The 16,687-nt window shown below is 53.7% G+C and overlaps 1 protein-coding gene across 1 annotated transcript; it reads left to right on the top strand.

The window, feature by feature from the left end:
• The first annotated feature begins 163 nt into the window (after positions 1 to 163).
• Positions 164 to 13,356, top strand: LOC117885716 (waprin-Phi1-like). The gene is made up of 4 exons (XM_034787134.1): positions 164 to 365; positions 671 to 805; positions 11,752 to 11,905; positions 13,189 to 13,356. The coding sequence occupies exons 1-3, from the start codon at positions 278 to 280 to the stop codon at positions 11,901 to 11,903; spliced, it is 375 nt and encodes a 124-aa protein (XP_034643025.1). The 5' UTR covers positions 164 to 277; the 3' UTR covers positions 11,904 to 11,905; positions 13,189 to 13,356.
• The last annotated feature ends 3,331 nt before the right edge of the window (positions 13,357 to 16,687 follow it).

Genomic DNA, 16,687 nt, shown 5'->3' with positions numbered 1-16,687 from the left:
CTGCCCGGGAGCCGCAGCAGCGTGCTGTCAGCCTGCCCACTGTGTACTACAGAAGATGCTGGGTCCCTTCGGAGCTCTCACTTCCTGGTTCGCAGGCGGGCCAGAGCAGATACCTGATACCTGCGGATTGTGCAATGGAATGAAGAGGGAGAGCGACTCTCCTCTAAATCACCTGGGAACCAGTCCCCTCCCTCCCCGGCTGCAGCCCCGCCTGTGGGAACGCTTAAAGTCCAGCCTGGGTAGGTCTGGACAGTCGGAGCCGGCTCCCCACAGCACCATGGTGAAGTCCAGCAGCATCGTCCTCCTGGTGGGGCTCCTGGCGCTCTGGGCCGAGCTGCCGTCTGCATCTGGCCAGAACATTACCAGTGAGTAGGAACGTCACGCCCCATCCCATGTCCCTGCCGAGGGCACCGGTCCTATGTACGCAGCCCTTCGGCTGGAGGGACCCCCAGGGGAGGGGGTCTTGTGCATCGAGAGCCAGGATGGAGCCAGGACCTGGCCCCACATCCTCTAGCTTTCAGGTGCTCCAGGGCCTCTCGCCATGAACAATGTCTGTGAGCCCTGGTCCTCGGGGACAGGGGATGCATTCGCTGCCCTCTGGGCCCACAGCCTGGCCCTCTCCCTGGGACCAGTGTGACCCTGGCTACACCGTGGGCCTTTCCCATTTCAGAGAAAGAGGGCGTGTGCCCAGACACAGTGGTGGAGGCGGCTAACTGCACGGAGCAATGCCAGGCCGACAGCGACTGCGAGGAGAACCTCAAGTGCTGCCAGACAAGCTGCGGATGGTCTTGTCAGCTCCCCAACGGTAACGCACCCCCTTAGCGCTTCTGCGTGTCGCCCGGCCCACTGTGTCCCCGCCACTGCCCTGCCCAGGGGCTACTGGCTGGGAGCACTTTGAACTGGGCTCCGCCTTGCACTGCCAGGTTTGTTGAGCGGCCGGGATGTGCTGAAGTAGCAGGTGGCGCGGGCGGGGGTGTGTGAAGGGAGCAAGGGCTGTCTGCAGGTCAGCTCCACCGTGCTGGGCTTCTGGTCAGAACCGATACTGCACCTGTACTAAGTGGTGGTACCCACAGGCCCCGGGTGCAGGGAGGGCCCCCACCATGCCAGGCACTGCACGGTTCCCAAGCTGGGGCCCTGGGTTGGGGCTGCGCCGGGCGCTGCACCGTTCCCAAGCTGGGGCCCCGGGTGGGGGCTGTGCCGGGTGCTGCACCGTTCCCAAGCTGGGGCCCCAGATGAGGGCTGTGCTGGGCACTGCACGGTTCCCGGGCTGGAGCTGCGCCGGGTGCTGCACCGATCCTGAGCTGGGGCCCCGGGTGGGGGCTGTGCCGGGTGCTGCACCATTCCCAAGCTGGGGCCCCAGGTGGGGGCTGTGCCGGGCGCTGCACCGATCCTGAGCTGGGGCCCTGGGTGGGGGCTGTGCCAGGCGCTGCACGGTTCCCAAGCTGGGGCCCCGGGTGGGGGCTGTGCCGGGTAGCTAATGCAACACCAATTTTTAAAAAAGGCTCCAGAGGTGATCCTGGCAATTGCAGGCCGGTGACCCTAATTTCAGTACCGGGCAAACTGGTTGAAACTACAGTAAAGAACAGAATTGTCGGACACATAGATGACCATGATTTAGTGAGGAAGAGTCAACACAGATTTTGTAAAGGGAAATCACGTCTCACCAATCTATTACAATTATTTGAGGGCGTCAACAAACATGTGGAAAAGGATGATCCAGTGGATATAGTGTGTTTAGATTTTCAGAAAGCCTCTGACAAGGTCCCTCCCCAAAGGCTCTTAAGCAAAGTAAGTTGTCATGGGATAAGAGGGAAGGTCCTCTCATAGACCAGTAACTGGTTAAAGACAGGAAACAAAGGATGGAAATAAATGGTCAGTTTTTACAGTGGAGAGAGGTAAATAGCAGGGTCCCCCAGGGGTCTGTACTGGGACCGGTGCTATTCATCATGTTCATAAATGAACTGGAAAAAGGGGTAAACAGTGAGGTGGCAAAGTTTGTAGATGATACAAAATTATTGAAGAGAGTGAAGTCGAAAGCTGACTGCGAAGAGCTACAAAGGGATCTCACAAAAAGTGGCAGATGAAATTTAATGTTGATAAATGCAAAGTAATGCACATCGGAAAACAGAATCCCAATGATGGGGTTTGAATTAGCTGTTACCACTCTATGTGCAGCGGCAGTCAAAAACGCGAACAATGTTAGGAACCATTAGGAAAGTGATAGATAATAAGACAGTAAATATCATGATGCCTCTATATAAATCCATGGTATGCCCACATCTTGAATACTGCGTGCAGTTCTGGTCACCTCCATCTTAAAAAAGAGAGATTAAAACTGGAAACGGTACAGAGAACGGCAACAAAAATGATTGGGGGTATAGAAGAGCTTCGATGCATGAGAGATTACAAAGACTGGGACTGTTCAGCTCGGAAAAGAGACGACTAAGGGCGGATGTGATAGAGATCTATAAAATCTTGACTGGGGTGGAGAAAGTGAAGTGTTATTTACCTTTTTGTATGAGACAAGAATCAGGATCACCCAATGAAATTAACAGGCAACAGGTTTAAAACAAACAAAGGGAAGTACTTCATCACCCAACGCACAGTCAGCCTGTGGAACTCCTTGCCAGGGGATGTTGTGGAGGCCAGAAGTATAACTGGGTTCAGCAAAGAATTAGCTAAGTTCCTAGAGGACAGGTCTATCAATGGCCATTAGCTAAGATGGTCAAGGACGCAACCCCATGCTCTGGATGTCCATAAGCCTCTGATTGTCAGAAGCTGGGAGTAGATGACAGGGGATGGATCACTTGATAATTGCCCTGTTCTGTTCCCTGCCTCTGAAGTATCTGGCACTGGCCATTGTCGGAAGACAGGATACTGGGCTAGATGGACATTGGTCTGACCCACTATGGCCGTTCTGATGGTCTTCTTAGGTGGGGCCCTGGGTGGGGCACAAACTCAGCAGACAGGCATGTCTGAAGGCAGTTTGTAGTCTCCTGCACAGAAATGCACGGCCCCATGTTCCTGAGTCCCCTCCTGCCCCCCAGGATCTGCAGTTATTCTGAGCAGAAGTTGCCCAGCCTTTGCTTGGTTTTGAGCCCAGTTTGGCTGGGAAGCAGACTGCAGCCTGGGATCGGGCTCTGCTGTAACTTACATGCCTGTGCGGCGGGGGGGCAGGAGGGCCCCAGTGCGGGGAGTGGAGTTACAGTGCCGTGAGACCCCCAGCCAGGCCCTACAGATCCACGCATGCGATGTGCCAGGCTGACTGCTCAGATCCAGTGGGCCCAGGGCAGCTGCACTTTGCCCCACATGCTCTGGAAGCTGTGGCAGGCAGCCCCCCCCCCCCACACACACACACACCGACCTGTGCCCCGCGGGGAGGCAGGAAGCCCTTGTGCTCTGCCTGTCAGTCACCACAGCAGGCCAAGGAGAGTCAGGAATTGCTTATATCTGCTCCTCCAACATCCGGCCCCTTCAGAGCACTCCAGCAAACTGTGCAGCCTCCTTCCAGCCGAAGAGAGGCCAGCAGAGACGTGTTTGGGCTTCAGGAAACCAGGAGTCCCTTCTTCCCAAGCCCATGTATATTGCTTGCTGCACCTCTGTGAGACTCGGTCCCGTCTCCAGGCTGGGGGGACACAATGCTGGTGGGCCGCTGAACTGGACCAGAAGCTGGATATGAGTCAGCAGTGTGCCCTTGTTGCCAAGAAGGCCAATGGCATATTGGGCTGCATTAGTAGGAGCATTGCCAGCAGATCGAGGGAAGTGATTATTCCCCTCTATTCGACACTGGTGAGGCCACATCTGGAGTAATTGCATCCAGTTTTGATCCCCCCACTACAGAAGGGAGGTGGACTAATTGGAGAGAGTCCAGCGGAGGGCAACGAAAATGATTAGGGGGCTGGAGCACATGACTTATGAGGAGAGGCTGAGGGAACGGGAGTTATTTAGTCTGCAGAAGAGTGAGGGGGGATTTGATAGCAGCCTTCAACTACCTGAAGGGGGGTTCCAAAGGGGATGGAGCTCAGCTGTTCTCAGTGGTGGCAGATGACAGAACAAGGAGCAATGGTCTCAAGTTGCAGTGGGGGAGGTCTCGGTTGGATATTAGGAAAAACTTTTTCACTAGGAGGGTGGTGAAGCACTGGAATGGGTTACCGAGGGAGGTGGTGGAATCTCCTTCCTTAGAGGTTTTTAAGGTCAGGCTTGACAAAGCCCTGGCTGGGATGATTTAATTGGAAATTGGCCCAGCTTTGAGCAGGAGGCTGGACTAGATACCTCCTGAGGTCCCTTCCAACCCTGAGATTCTATGATCCTATGAGAGCAATGCCTGAAGGTGAGGAATTGCCAGGAGGCAAGAGGGATCAGGATGGTCCCGTCTGACATTAAAGTCAATGACTCTGTAAGAAAGGGAACACTCAAGCTACTTGCCGTGCTAGGGAAAGCTTCTGCCTGGGATAATCCCCAGAGAGGGGAGCCCTGCCTAGGGGATCTTTTTCTGGGGAAAAGGCAATACACCGCATTTATTGAGCATGGGTGAGGAGCTGGGCTCTGTCGGTCGCGATCCGATGCGCTGAGGCTTTGCAGGACTGAACCCAGAGTTCTATGGCAAAACACCCCAGCTTTATGGTTGTAAATTCCCACTTTAGTCTATGGATTTTGCAATGCCATTCTGTAATCGTTAGTCCTTAAGTGGAGTTCATCTTGGGGTTTTCCGCTGTTATATCTTATTTGTTGTCTTGCCAATGGGGGTGTTTGCCTCACTTTTGAGGTTGTCGATGCTGCTAACTCGTTTAGCATCAGATACAATGGATGTTTTCTGATTGTTTCCTGCTGACTCTCCAAGTCTCTCACTTCTTCTTGACCATTTGGACATTTGTGAGGCTTTCACACTCATCCTTAACCATGCACACGTCCTTTACTCACCCCAAACAATTGTACAGAGAATGTCGGACAGGATTCCATTTTCGAAAAGGTTATATGGTTACTAAAGGGATTACAAAAGAACCTTACACAACTTCGTTTGCAATGCAGATAAGAAACAAGACCTTCTAGCAAATACTGTAATGAAAACTTATCCTAAAACAAAAGGACATAATCAGCCATAGGGACTGTTCTGGTCTGTTCCTGCCTTAACATCAGTTCAGACACAGGCAGCCTGTCTGATGCGTTTCTACCAATGACCCCTTAGGCCATTGCTTTCTGCTATTCCAAAAGAGTGGCTGGCCGGATATGGGCAAATCATGCATTAATACAGGGTACATTGTGATATCCTTCATTCTAAATTATCCAAAATACAAACATCAAATCCTACTACTACATAGCCCCTTTTGACCCCTCAAGAACAATTCTTGACTGGGTCAGATTTTATACGATTGTTTCATAGCAATATACTGAGAGACAATTTGAGCTTGTGGTTGTAATTTAATAAACATTCTGTTTGTCCAACAGCACATATAAGACATTCCTAGCAAGCAAACACAAACACAACTAGTAATGGGTGAAACACAATAGACAATATGCCCTTAGAGGTCGGGGACAAGCCTGTAAAAATGGTGTGCCAGTGGTAGGCTGTCAGTTCTTTTTCAGATTTAGCAGTTTTTAGCATGTCTCTATTTGCATGTAATATTTGAATGACACGCTTCCCTGTATCCCTCTGTGTCTGTTGTAACAGTGTCTGAGCCACCTTGTTTCTGATAACACGTGATCAGGTAGATCGCGCCAATCCAGGCCATGAGGAACAAAGAAATTAACCGGGGTAGCTGTTATAGTGCTCTGTGCTTCTTCTATCTTTGGTACATAGTACGTGTGGTTGCTAGTATCTAATGTTGTCACCTCCCAGCTTATAGAGAGCCGAGAAGCGATATATGGGCATTACATCTACATTCATCCACTGGGGGTTGGCTAATATTTGCATCCTCCCAAAATACTGTTTCCCAGGCTGTAACACCTGCACATTGTCCGTTGTACAAAACACATCACATTTTCTAGTTTGTCTCATACACATGTTCCCAATGATGTGTCCTTGCTGCCTGGTTCTGTGGTGACAGGTAGGGACAAGCACACCCATTTCTGAGGGCTCCACTCCGTACACCCTCGGGTGTCCAATCATTTCTTCTCTTTCCCAGCCCACTGACCCATAACCCGGGGTAGCCAAAAAGATCCCATGTCAGTTTTGGGAGTGGGCTCACTTTCCATATTTCTGTCTCCCCGGACTGTCAGTGAGCAATTTTAACAATAATTTCACCTAATAACAAATCAGGCTTAACCATGCTGGAAACATAATGCATCCATTCCTATTTGTAGGTGTCAAACAAGGACCTCTTCCATTGTTTTAAAAGCTGCATTAATACCCAAACATTCCCAGATATTACCCAAAACATTTTGTGTTCAAGTGATGCTAAACTAAGAATTTGCATCTCAGTACATTCTATGGCCAAGGCAGTTTTATTCCCTAATTCGATTTGTTGTTTATACAGCAGCCAGGAGGTGGTGTTTTGCCACCGCCACATATTCCGTGTTGCTTTTGGGTTTCCCAGACCTATTTGTACCAAATCCACAGTATTATCTGCCTGCTTGTGAATGAGACTAGCTTGCAGTTGTGACAAGGAATTTAACTTATTCTTAATTACCTCCAGGTCTACAGTATTCATAATCCCTGCTCCAAAACCAATCCCTCCTACTATGGTGTCTGCTACCTGAGGGTGTTTCCCTGTTAACAGACTGGCATTCCTTCACCTCTGCCCTTCTGCAACATTGGCTTCTGTAAATACAGTGAAAATTCATATTAATCCTTTTCTGCCTAATGCAGTAGGTTGGTTTTTTGTTTTGTGGGGTTTTTTTTGGTAACACAATACACAACAATGCTAGCAACAAAACAAACAACACAAAAGACAATTTTTGTCGCGACAGTAGATCCATGGGATTCTGGGTTGCTCTTCAGCTGGTACCAGCTTTTTCTGATTTTATGAAAGACAAAAAGAACATGTTTCTCCCCCTTTTGGGGTGGGAGATTATTGCTGAAAATATCCCTTCCTTTTACAAATACCCTTGCTGATTGCAGGCTGTGATACAGCATGGCCAGAGGGCAGCAGAAGAGGGTTAGACGGGAGCCTTATTCCCTGTAGAGGGAAGAAAGTTTGCGATAGATTAATTAAAGCACCTGAAGCCAATTAAAGTACCTGACCCCCTCCCCCCCTTGCTTCAATCAGACAGGGGAAGGAGTTGAAGTAGAGCGGATTGGGGTTGAAGCAGAGAGCAGGTCAGAGGGTAGCAGAGGAAAGTTTGGAGAAGTGCTGTGGTGGGCTAAGAAGACCAAGATCCTAGGTAAAGGGACACCTGGCTTGTGCAGAGGGAGGGCAGGAAGCCCCCCCAAGCTGAAGGGCAGGAGAGGGAAGTAGCCCAGGGGAAGGAACCATTAGTTCAAGTGGTTTACCACTATCCCTAGGGCTGGGACCCGGAGTACAGGGCGGGCCTGGGTCCCTTCCTCCCTCTCCACTCCCCTCCTCTAGGACACTAGTGGGGCAGTTAATATCCCAGTTCAGGGGCAAGAAATGGTGCCCTGAACCCCATCCCCCCCAAGAAGAGAGAGTGCGAGACCCATCAGAGTAGTGCCAGCAATTTGCCACATGGCAAAACAGAGGAATTACCCCCATACTTTCTGTGTGTTTGTTCTATAGGCAGGCCAGGTTTCAATGGCTTCTACCTTTTAAGGGTTTAGGGGAAATTATCCCACTGTTCAGTTATTAAATTCATGAGGTGATGTACCTCCGTTTCCCTTCTTATACAGCAGACCAAGTTTGTAATGTTTTTTCTGCTGTGCTAAGCTTGAAGTTTATTCACAGGGAATAGCTGAGAAGTATCATTACCATATGACCTTAAAGGGGTGTGGGTTTTTTTTTTCTTTCAAAAAATCATACACACTATCCATTGTTACAGGGGTACTTCTTAACATTACATTTATCCCAATGTTTAATGCTAACAATGACATTAGCATCAAATCTATTCAAGGTATCTTGTTATACCATGAACTCTATCCTTGGGGTTTGGGTGACTTAAAAGCTAGGATGCCATGCATATAAGCAGACCCCTTTTGTACCTGTCTTCAGATTTCAGCCCTGTGCATACTGCATTTTTCTACTTAGGGTTAACCTGTCCCTCTCTTATTCTTAGGTTTGACTCCTTTTTCCACCTTCCTCTGGATGGGAGGGTCAGAACTGGAGCCTTTTGGTTTCAGGTAGTTTGTTTGCTGACCAAGTATGTCCTTTATCTGCAGCCCCTTTGTGCTGCCATTTATGGGCAGTTCTCTCCTTCCTCTATCAGCTAGGTAATTTGCATTAACACAGACACTTTCCTGCTTGCTTTTGGATCCAAAGCCATCAGCAGAGCTCAGAGACTCTGTCTTAAAAGCAACAGAGGGTCCTGTGGCACCTTTAAGACTAACAGAAGTATTGGGAGCATAAGCTTTCGTGGGTAAGAACCTCACTTCTTCAGATGCAAGTGAAGTGCCTTAAAAGGGACACAATCAACTTCCACCCGAGTTTTGATTTCTTTCTACTTTCAACTCCTGCTTTCAAAACACACAGTGATCTGAAAAAGAAAACACAACCTATGATGGCTCCCTTTGGAGCCCTAAAAGGATTTTAATTAAATAGGATGATATGTTTGCATTTCTCTCACCCCTTCTACAATGGACACTGCACATGTCCTGGGAAAAATGCACATTTCTTCCATAGTTTAACTTCTATAACATTATATAAGCCAGATCCCTTTTTACATAAGGTGTAACTGTTTCTTTTGTGTTCAGAGTTTTCACGTACCTTTATCAAAGTGACAGTCTGATTACACAGAGCCACCTTAAAGCTCAGTGTTCCTAATGTTGCTTTTTTGTTTTGTGCACCTCACCCCTGCTGTTGCTCTTAAGGGGCACTGTCTTCTTTCATTTCTTATTCTTTTACGACAGCTCTTAGCTGCTCTTTTGTTACCAAAAACCAAATCCAGACTCTCTTCCCATCCTCCTGGGTTTGACTGCCCTGCTTCAGCCACGACTTTGGTCTTTAAAAAGATATTGAACATTATAAAGCATTGAGGTACCTTAAGAGTTAAATGCTAAATACCAAAGACAAACAACACCAGTTACCTGTGTGTGGCAAAAAGTCGGTCAGGTTTGCAACTTCGAATGAAAGATTCAAATGGATTTTTAGTGGTATTCAAAAACAAAACAAAACCGATTTATTTTAAACTTACAAAACAAGAATGTTACAAACCAGGAGTGTTGATTTAGATCCTTAAAACCTCACGTATTTATCCAATATATTTACACACACAGATCCATACACACACACACAGATCCGTACACACACTTTTCTTAACATCCCCTTACACTGCTTTCATTTTTACACAGCTGTACATAGATTACTGCTTCGTTTTATACATTTAGGAGCAGTTAAGTTCCAATAGAAACTCCTTATGTTCTTTTAGCAAAGTTGACTAAATTGTTCATAGTCAAATGATTTAAATCAGATTGTCTCTTTGCCTGACTTATTTACAGACATTCCTTTGGAAATGGGCCCATTTTCCCTTCAGAATGGCTGCAAAGAAACCAAGAATTCTCTTTCTAGAACTCTTTTCCTTTTTAACATTTTCACAAAGTTTAGCTGCTTAATTCCCCCCAGCCTCTGCAGGGTAATGTCTCACTCTTTCCTTCAATCACTTGCTTATCTCCCAAACTGACACTTTCATCCCCCAGATTTCACCATTCCCAGTATTGACCCAGGGAGCTGAAATCCCCAGGCCTGGACTTACTGCTTCCCTTACTCCTGCCACTCTGCCCTCAGGGCTCCCAACCTGTTTTCCAAGCTCTTTATCTGTTGTCTGCCTGCTTGTCTGGGCCCAATCCTGCTTTCCTCTTTGAACGGCCCCTTCCCATGGGCACAGGCTTTGTCCCACTACCAATTTAGTGAGGAGGGTGGGCTCCTTAACTAGCCCCCACCCCTCGTGGTCTCTTTCCTTAAACATTTCTCTCAAAATGGTGAAATTACAACAATATCTCGATGTGACGACCTGGGACTGTTCTTAATGTGGTCTGTGAATGCTGAGTGGGGAGTTTGGCTGGGACAGTCTGCATTGGGGGATGGGAGACTGGCCTTGAGGGAAGATACCTGAGCATGTAACCTGAGAACCCAGGAAGGGGGTTGGAGCCAGGTGACACCTCTGCCCAGGAAACTGGACAAAGGCTGGGGGAGGAGCCGGGGGAGGCCGGGTGAGAGAGGCTGGAGGGAGTTGGAGTTTTTGAGGAGCTGGCTGGTAATGGAGGAGAGCCCGGACGGGGCTCTGACCCCCCCAATGGGGCTGTGGTGCCCTTGGGACCCCAAGATGGACCTAACTGAGGGGGTCCTGTTTTCTGTGCCTGCAAGACCTGTCTTGGACTGTGTTCCTGTCGTCTAAATAAACCTTCTGCTTTACTGGCTGGCTGAGAGTCATGGTGAATCGCAGGAAGCCGGGGGTGCAGGGCCTTGTGTCTCCCCACACTCAGTGACACTCACACTCCTATATCCTTCAGAGTGAGGTCTTACAGAAACCTACTCCTTATGTGCCCACGCTTGTGCTGGGATTTACACAACACACACAGTCTATACCCTCTAAAAACTCTGCCTGGCAGAGCAGGAGGGGGAAACGCTAAGCCCCCTACCTTTTGATCCTGCTACGACCGGGGGTATATTCACCTGTGCAATTTTTCCTGGACAGATGGGTGGGAGTGAGGAGTCTAATCCTCCCCCTTATGGCCCCGCACCTCTATGACTGGGGGGATGTATATACCTAGATAGTTTGTATAGATCTTCTCTGTATAGTTTTCCCTAAGAGATGGGTCGGAGCGAGGACTTTAATCCTTCCCCTATTGCCTGGCACGTCTATGACCGGGGGTGTGCACACCTGACTGATCGATCACTTGATACGGATGGGATACCTTTTAGAAGTATTTAGCAATAATTTCAACAATCACAGTGCATGTCTTCCCCCCTTTCGCAATTTGCCACCAAAAATGTTATGCTTATAAGAAGCACACGGGATCTTTTTCAGGGGAAAAGACAATCTGCTGCGTTTATTGAAAACACAAGTGTTAGCGAGCACGCACGCGCGCACACACACACACACACACACATGTCCTCCAGATAGTCTTATAGTTAGCAGTCTGTCGTAGCTCGAGTCAATCTAGTGGCCAGTTAGAGCACGAGTGAGGAGCCCAGGGGCTCGGTGATCGTTAGTCCTTAAGTGAAGTTAATCTTGGGGTTTTCCGCTGTTATCTCTGATTTGTTGTCTCACCTTCAGCCCCGATGTAGGTGGACGGGAGAGTGCTCCGACCGGAGAGTGCTCCGTCTCCGGGGGAACTGGATTCTCTACAGCGACAGGAGCGCCCCTGCCGGCCGTGTGGCTAGGCATTGTCACTCGGGCGGCACAGCAGCGTTTGAGTGTAGACAGGCCCTGAGCACTCCAGACCTGACCCCAAGCACGTGCATGTGTGCGCCCAGAGCTGGCTACGTGCACAGGCGCTGGGGCTGCACGCAGCCAAGGCAGGGGCACATAAGGAGGCCGATTGGAAAGTGAGGCCCCTCGTCTCCTTCGCAAAGAGCCCCTGAGCCAGGTCGTGCCCCTGGGGTGCAGACACTTTCCTTTCAGAGCAGCTAGCCCTGCTCCCGGTCCTGAGCCCAGGGGCCGGGGACCCTCACGCGGAACTCACACTGTCTCCTGCCCTTCCAGTGAAACCCGGCTCGTGCCCATTGGTGTCAGGCGGAATCCCCTTACTGGGCCTGTGCAAGAACCAATGCACAGTGGACTCGCAATGCACAGGGACCATGAAGTGCTGCATCAATGGCTGTCGCAAACGGGCGTGTGTCCGGCCAAATTTTTAAAGGTGAGCGTAGCAGTTCTGGGGCCGTGGGGTAGAGAGCACAGTCCCCGTGTGCGCTCTGGGGCCGCGGGGTAGATAGCACAGTCCCCGTGTGCGCTCTGGGGCCGCGGGGTACAGAGCACAGCCCTCTTCTTCTCCCCCTCCCTCCCCCCGGGTGCGCTCCGGGGCGGCAGTGTGGAGTGGGGTGGTGGTCAGAGTTCCTCTAATTTTTTCCCACCCATGTGTGGAATGAATTTTGTTATGTGACACGTCACCTCCATCTTAGTGCACAGAACAAAATTCATGTGGTGGGGGTGGGGCCGAGGGGTTCGGAATGTGGGAGGGGGCTCAGGGCTGGGGCAGAGGGTTGGGTGAGGGCTCCAGCTGGGGGTGCAGGCTCTGGGGTGGGGGTGGGGATGAGGGGTTTGGGGTGCAGGAGGGGGCTCCGCCTCCGGGGCTATGATGGGGGGAGAGGAGACTTCCCCCCCGCCCCCAGCAACACCTGGGCTGGGGGGGAGAGGTCCCTTTTGTTTGCTGCGGCAGCTCCAGGGCTGGGGCCGCAGGATAGGCAGGCTTGGGCTGGGGGAGGGGTGCTGTGGCAGAGTGGGGGCTGGGGGAGGGGAGGGGCACCGCGGCTGGGTTTGGGCTGGAGTAGGGGTGTCCCAGCCATGGCAGGGTGGGGGCGGGCTAGGGTCACCGGTCCCCTGACCTGCTGCATGGCCACACAGCTTACAGGGAAGTTAGGGTGCGGGGTGCCCTGCCACCTATCTCCTGTGCGTAGGTCTCATGGCCAGGCACTGTGGGATCTCCTTTCTCACTGCACAGCTATGTGAGAAGCCCAGAGGCCATGAGGATGGGCAGACAGCCAGACTTGGAGGGAGATCTGCTCCTTGTCCCCCCTCAGGTAGTCAGTGTCATTTGCCCTATGGGGCCGGCCTGTCACTGGGGCGTTGCAGAGCAGGACAATAGAGCCGGAGAACAAGTATCACCCCAATCCCAACCTAGCCCAGAGCGTCACGGTGGGCAGGGCTGATCCTGCGCACCAGCCTCCCCTCCGGAGATCTCCGCTGGCCCCAGGGCTCAGCCTGGGCCCCAGGCCTCCAGCCGGGCTCTCCGTACGGATTCCCTACACTGAGTAGGGCACATGAGGGGCCCCAGACACAGCCTGCAGGCCAGCAGGGGCTGGCAGTGCCCAGGAGGCAATTCACTGTCAGCACCATCCGTGCACCCCGTGCTGATGGGGTGGGCAGTGAGTCCTGCTCACAGCCTGTTCCCTGTCTCCTCATTGCGTGACCTTCCCTTTGCAGATGCCTCCTAGAACTGCCCATCACCAGGCCAAGGAGGAGTGGTGCTCTGAAATGCCTGTCGCTCTGCACACGACTCCCAGTGCCCCAACATGGAGCTGTCCTGCTCCCCAGCTCCCTGCCCAGGGCTCTCACGGACCAGCACATCCAGACCCCAATAAAACAGCCTCACCCTGCAGCTCTGGTGGTCGTGTCTGCATCTTCTCCAGCTCTTTGGGCCAGGTACCTGGCCCTGCGCCCCTGTTTCCGCCAGTACACCTGCCTCGCCCGTAGGCCCAGGTGCCCAGCTGGGCTCCAGTCCTACACCCCTGCCTCACCTCAGACATTGCACCAGCTCGCTCTGCACCGTGCAAATGGCTTGCCAAGTGGGTGCATGCCCAATTTACACCTACACTCAGGTGCAGCTGTCCGTGCACAATCCAGGGCTGGGGCTGAGAATGTCCCCGTGGTGCCCTCCTGGTCCTGCCAGGCTGGGACAGGGCAGTTGGACACCTTGCTCTCCCCCACACACTGAGTTTGTCCAGCCCCTTCCTGCACTGTAACCTCCATCCGGCCCTTGGGCAGCAGCGGTGAGAGAGCTGGGCCGTTCCTGGCATCGTGTCTCTGCTCTAAGACACGGGGCAGCAAGGGCTGGGAGGGCCTAGGCATAGACTCTTTGCACGTCTCGTGGAATGGCCCTGAAGTGACGCAGCAACGAATCCAGCCCTGCAGCTTGGCGGGGCCTGGCACACTGCCTGGCTGGGTGACTCCCCCCGGCCACAGCACATCCTGCCTTGGCAGAGGCTGAACCGCTCTTTGCAAGGACCTGCTGGGCTGTGCCCGGTTCTCAGGCCCGGGCAGCTACACAGAGCCCCTCACGTGCCTCATTCCCATCATCCCGGAACTCCCCCCGTGCCCCTCCGGGACAGCCGGTGGCTCCGCCTGCGACACAGAACACGCAGTTCTGCTCCTGGGGCAAGCAAACAGTCAGGGCGCCCGGGCAGAGGGCCAGGGATGCAGCCAGGCAGGGCGAGCGGCACCCGTGCCAAAGGAATGAGGAAACCCGAACCCCTCCCACCATTGCCTGCCCTGCCTCTCGCACGGCCCTGGGCCCCTGTGCTGTCAGCAGCCTGGCATGGCCCCAAAGGCACAATGGCTGGATTCTGGCTCAGCCGGAGCACCCCAGGGCTGCTGCCGGAAGCCCAGGTTCCCCCAGGAGCAGGGCTGGTCGTTGCCTCCCCTGCTGGGCTCTGCCTGTGTGATTCTCCCCGGGGGCTGGCTCTCGGGCCCAGCCGTGGTACACGTAGCCAAGCTGGCTTGGTGCCCTCATGCCTCTATGTGCCCAGGAGCCGTTCTCAGGGAGAGGTGACACCTGCTGCTCATTCCCTCGTTCCACAGGGACCCGTCTACACCCTGGGCATCCAAGCTGTCCTGACCCCTCTATTTCTGGCTTTGCCTCACCTTCCCTGCTGCCAGGAGGGGGCTCGCACTTGCTTGGGACATAGGGGCCTCGACCACATGGGGAAAGGGCTCCCCAGGCCTCAGAGCACAGGGATGGAGACAACTCTGGCACCAGCAAGGGCCACATCCAGAGGGCTGGGCTGCACTGGCCCCATGTCTGGGCACTGGCAGGGCCAGGCAGCAGGTCCACCCTTGCCAGGCTGGCCTCAGTGGGTCTGACTCTCAGCCAAGGGGACGCCGTCTCTGAAGAGGGCCGGGGCTCAGAGCTAAAGGGGACCTGGTGGCCTGGCTCTGAGCCGGGGAGGGCTCAGTGCTGGGAGCCCAGCACCCTGCCTGACCATGCCCCGGGGAGAGGAGTGTCCCAGGCTGGCTGGCAGCGAGCACGCAGCATTGTTCTCTGGTTGATGTTTGTTTAAAACGAGCACCGGGAGAGGCCGGGCCTCTGAAAGCTGAAGCACACACTGGTCCCCTCTCTCCCTGGGATCAGAAGCCCCAGCCCCTGGGAGCTTGGACCCTGGCATGGCAGATGCGTGGGTGCTGCACCTGGCTGGCATGGGCTGGGTGTATCAGAGACCCTGCACTCATGCTAATCCTGGGGGCAACATGGGCTAACGTGGGCACCAAACATGGGCGTGTCTGAGCCTCCCTTAGCAGGTGGGGGGGTGCTGTGTGGCAGAGTCCCTCCCCTTTCCCCTGAGTAGGTGGGAGGAGGGTCACTGCATGCCCAGGTCTCTGCCCTCTATGCCCATCCCTGCCCATCCCAGCAGAGCCCAGGCAGCAGGCCCTGGGGGCTGGGCTGGGGACAGGCTACAGGCACCATAGCTCCCATGGACCCCTTGCGAACGCCCCGCTGGGGGACGTCTCTTCCTCACATCAGCAGGCAGAAGGGGGGCAGGGGCCTGGCACAGCTCAGCCTGCGAGTGGGGAGGCACCGGGAGGGCTCTTGGCGAGCGATGAGCCACCAGCTAATGGCTTGGCGCAGGTCTGTGAGGGCAGCTGTGCCCGGGTACCCTGAACACGCCGTGGACCGAATCACTTGCAGAGCCACCTGGCAGTGCAGGTCCGGTCGGGCCCTGGCGTATCCTGGCACATGGCCCCCTTCACCCTGCAATCCCGCCAGGCTCCCCCTGCTCCCCCGTCCCACTCCACTGGCCTCTCCGCCAGGCAGCTCAGCCGGGGTGAGGATTTCAGCTCCCGTGGGAGGCGGGAGAAACAGGCCACTATCACTGCACTTCCCGCCTGGAACATGGCGAACGCTCCCGAACGGCGCCCGTGGCTGTCCATTGGCCCACGGCTTGCGGCCCTGGCACCGTCACTGTCTGGCTAGATCCTGGCCAGCGGGTCTCCGAACAGCACAACCCAGGAAACCAGCCGCTTGGCCTGGACGGTGCAGCCGGCCACAGACAGAGCCAGTGTTCTCACCTGGGGCTGGGAGCTGGGCAGGGTGTGCCATGTGGCTTCTATGCCCATCACAGCCGGCCAGCCTGGGGCTACCAAACGCTTGCATCAAAGTGCTGAAGGAGGCGCTGCGGACAGAGGAACCCACTGGTGAGCAGGAGGGAGGCAGACGCCCTGGAGAGCGCTGTGGGCTGCCTGCCCAGCTCTGCTCCCAGGAGTCTCCTACGTCCGGATTGCTATTGTGCTGAGCACGCCCGCGGCACAGCCCCCTCCCAGCACCGGTACTCCAGCCAACGCATTGTGACTACAATGAGCTGGATTCTGGCAGGTGAGCCAGCCCCTCCCCTGCCTGACCCAGCCCCCTCTGGGCCACAGTTTAAATCCTGGCCTGGCTCAGTTCCGGCACTCAGACCCGGCTCCCGGCACCACCATGGAGTCAGGAGGCATCTTCCTCCCCCTGGGGCTCCTGGCCATCTGGGCCGTGCTGTCGCCTGCATCAGGGCAGGAGAAAGGAGGTTAGTAACAGGCGCGTGCTAGACTCAACGAGCAGGATTGATGTAGCTTAACAATGGGGTGAGCTGATTCCCGTCTCTTGCGCACTGGCCTGGGGAACAAACGTTCATTAAGGGGCTCTCCAGTCTAGCCGAGGAAAGTCTAACACCGT

Source organism: Trachemys scripta, chromosome 12 (genome assembly GCF_013100865.1).
Source record: "Trachemys scripta elegans isolate TJP31775 chromosome 12, CAS_Tse_1.0, whole genome shotgun sequence".
NCBI classification, from domain to species: Eukaryota; Metazoa; Chordata; order Testudines; family Emydidae; genus Trachemys; species Trachemys scripta.
This window is presented reverse-complemented; position numbering and strand designations above follow the sequence as displayed.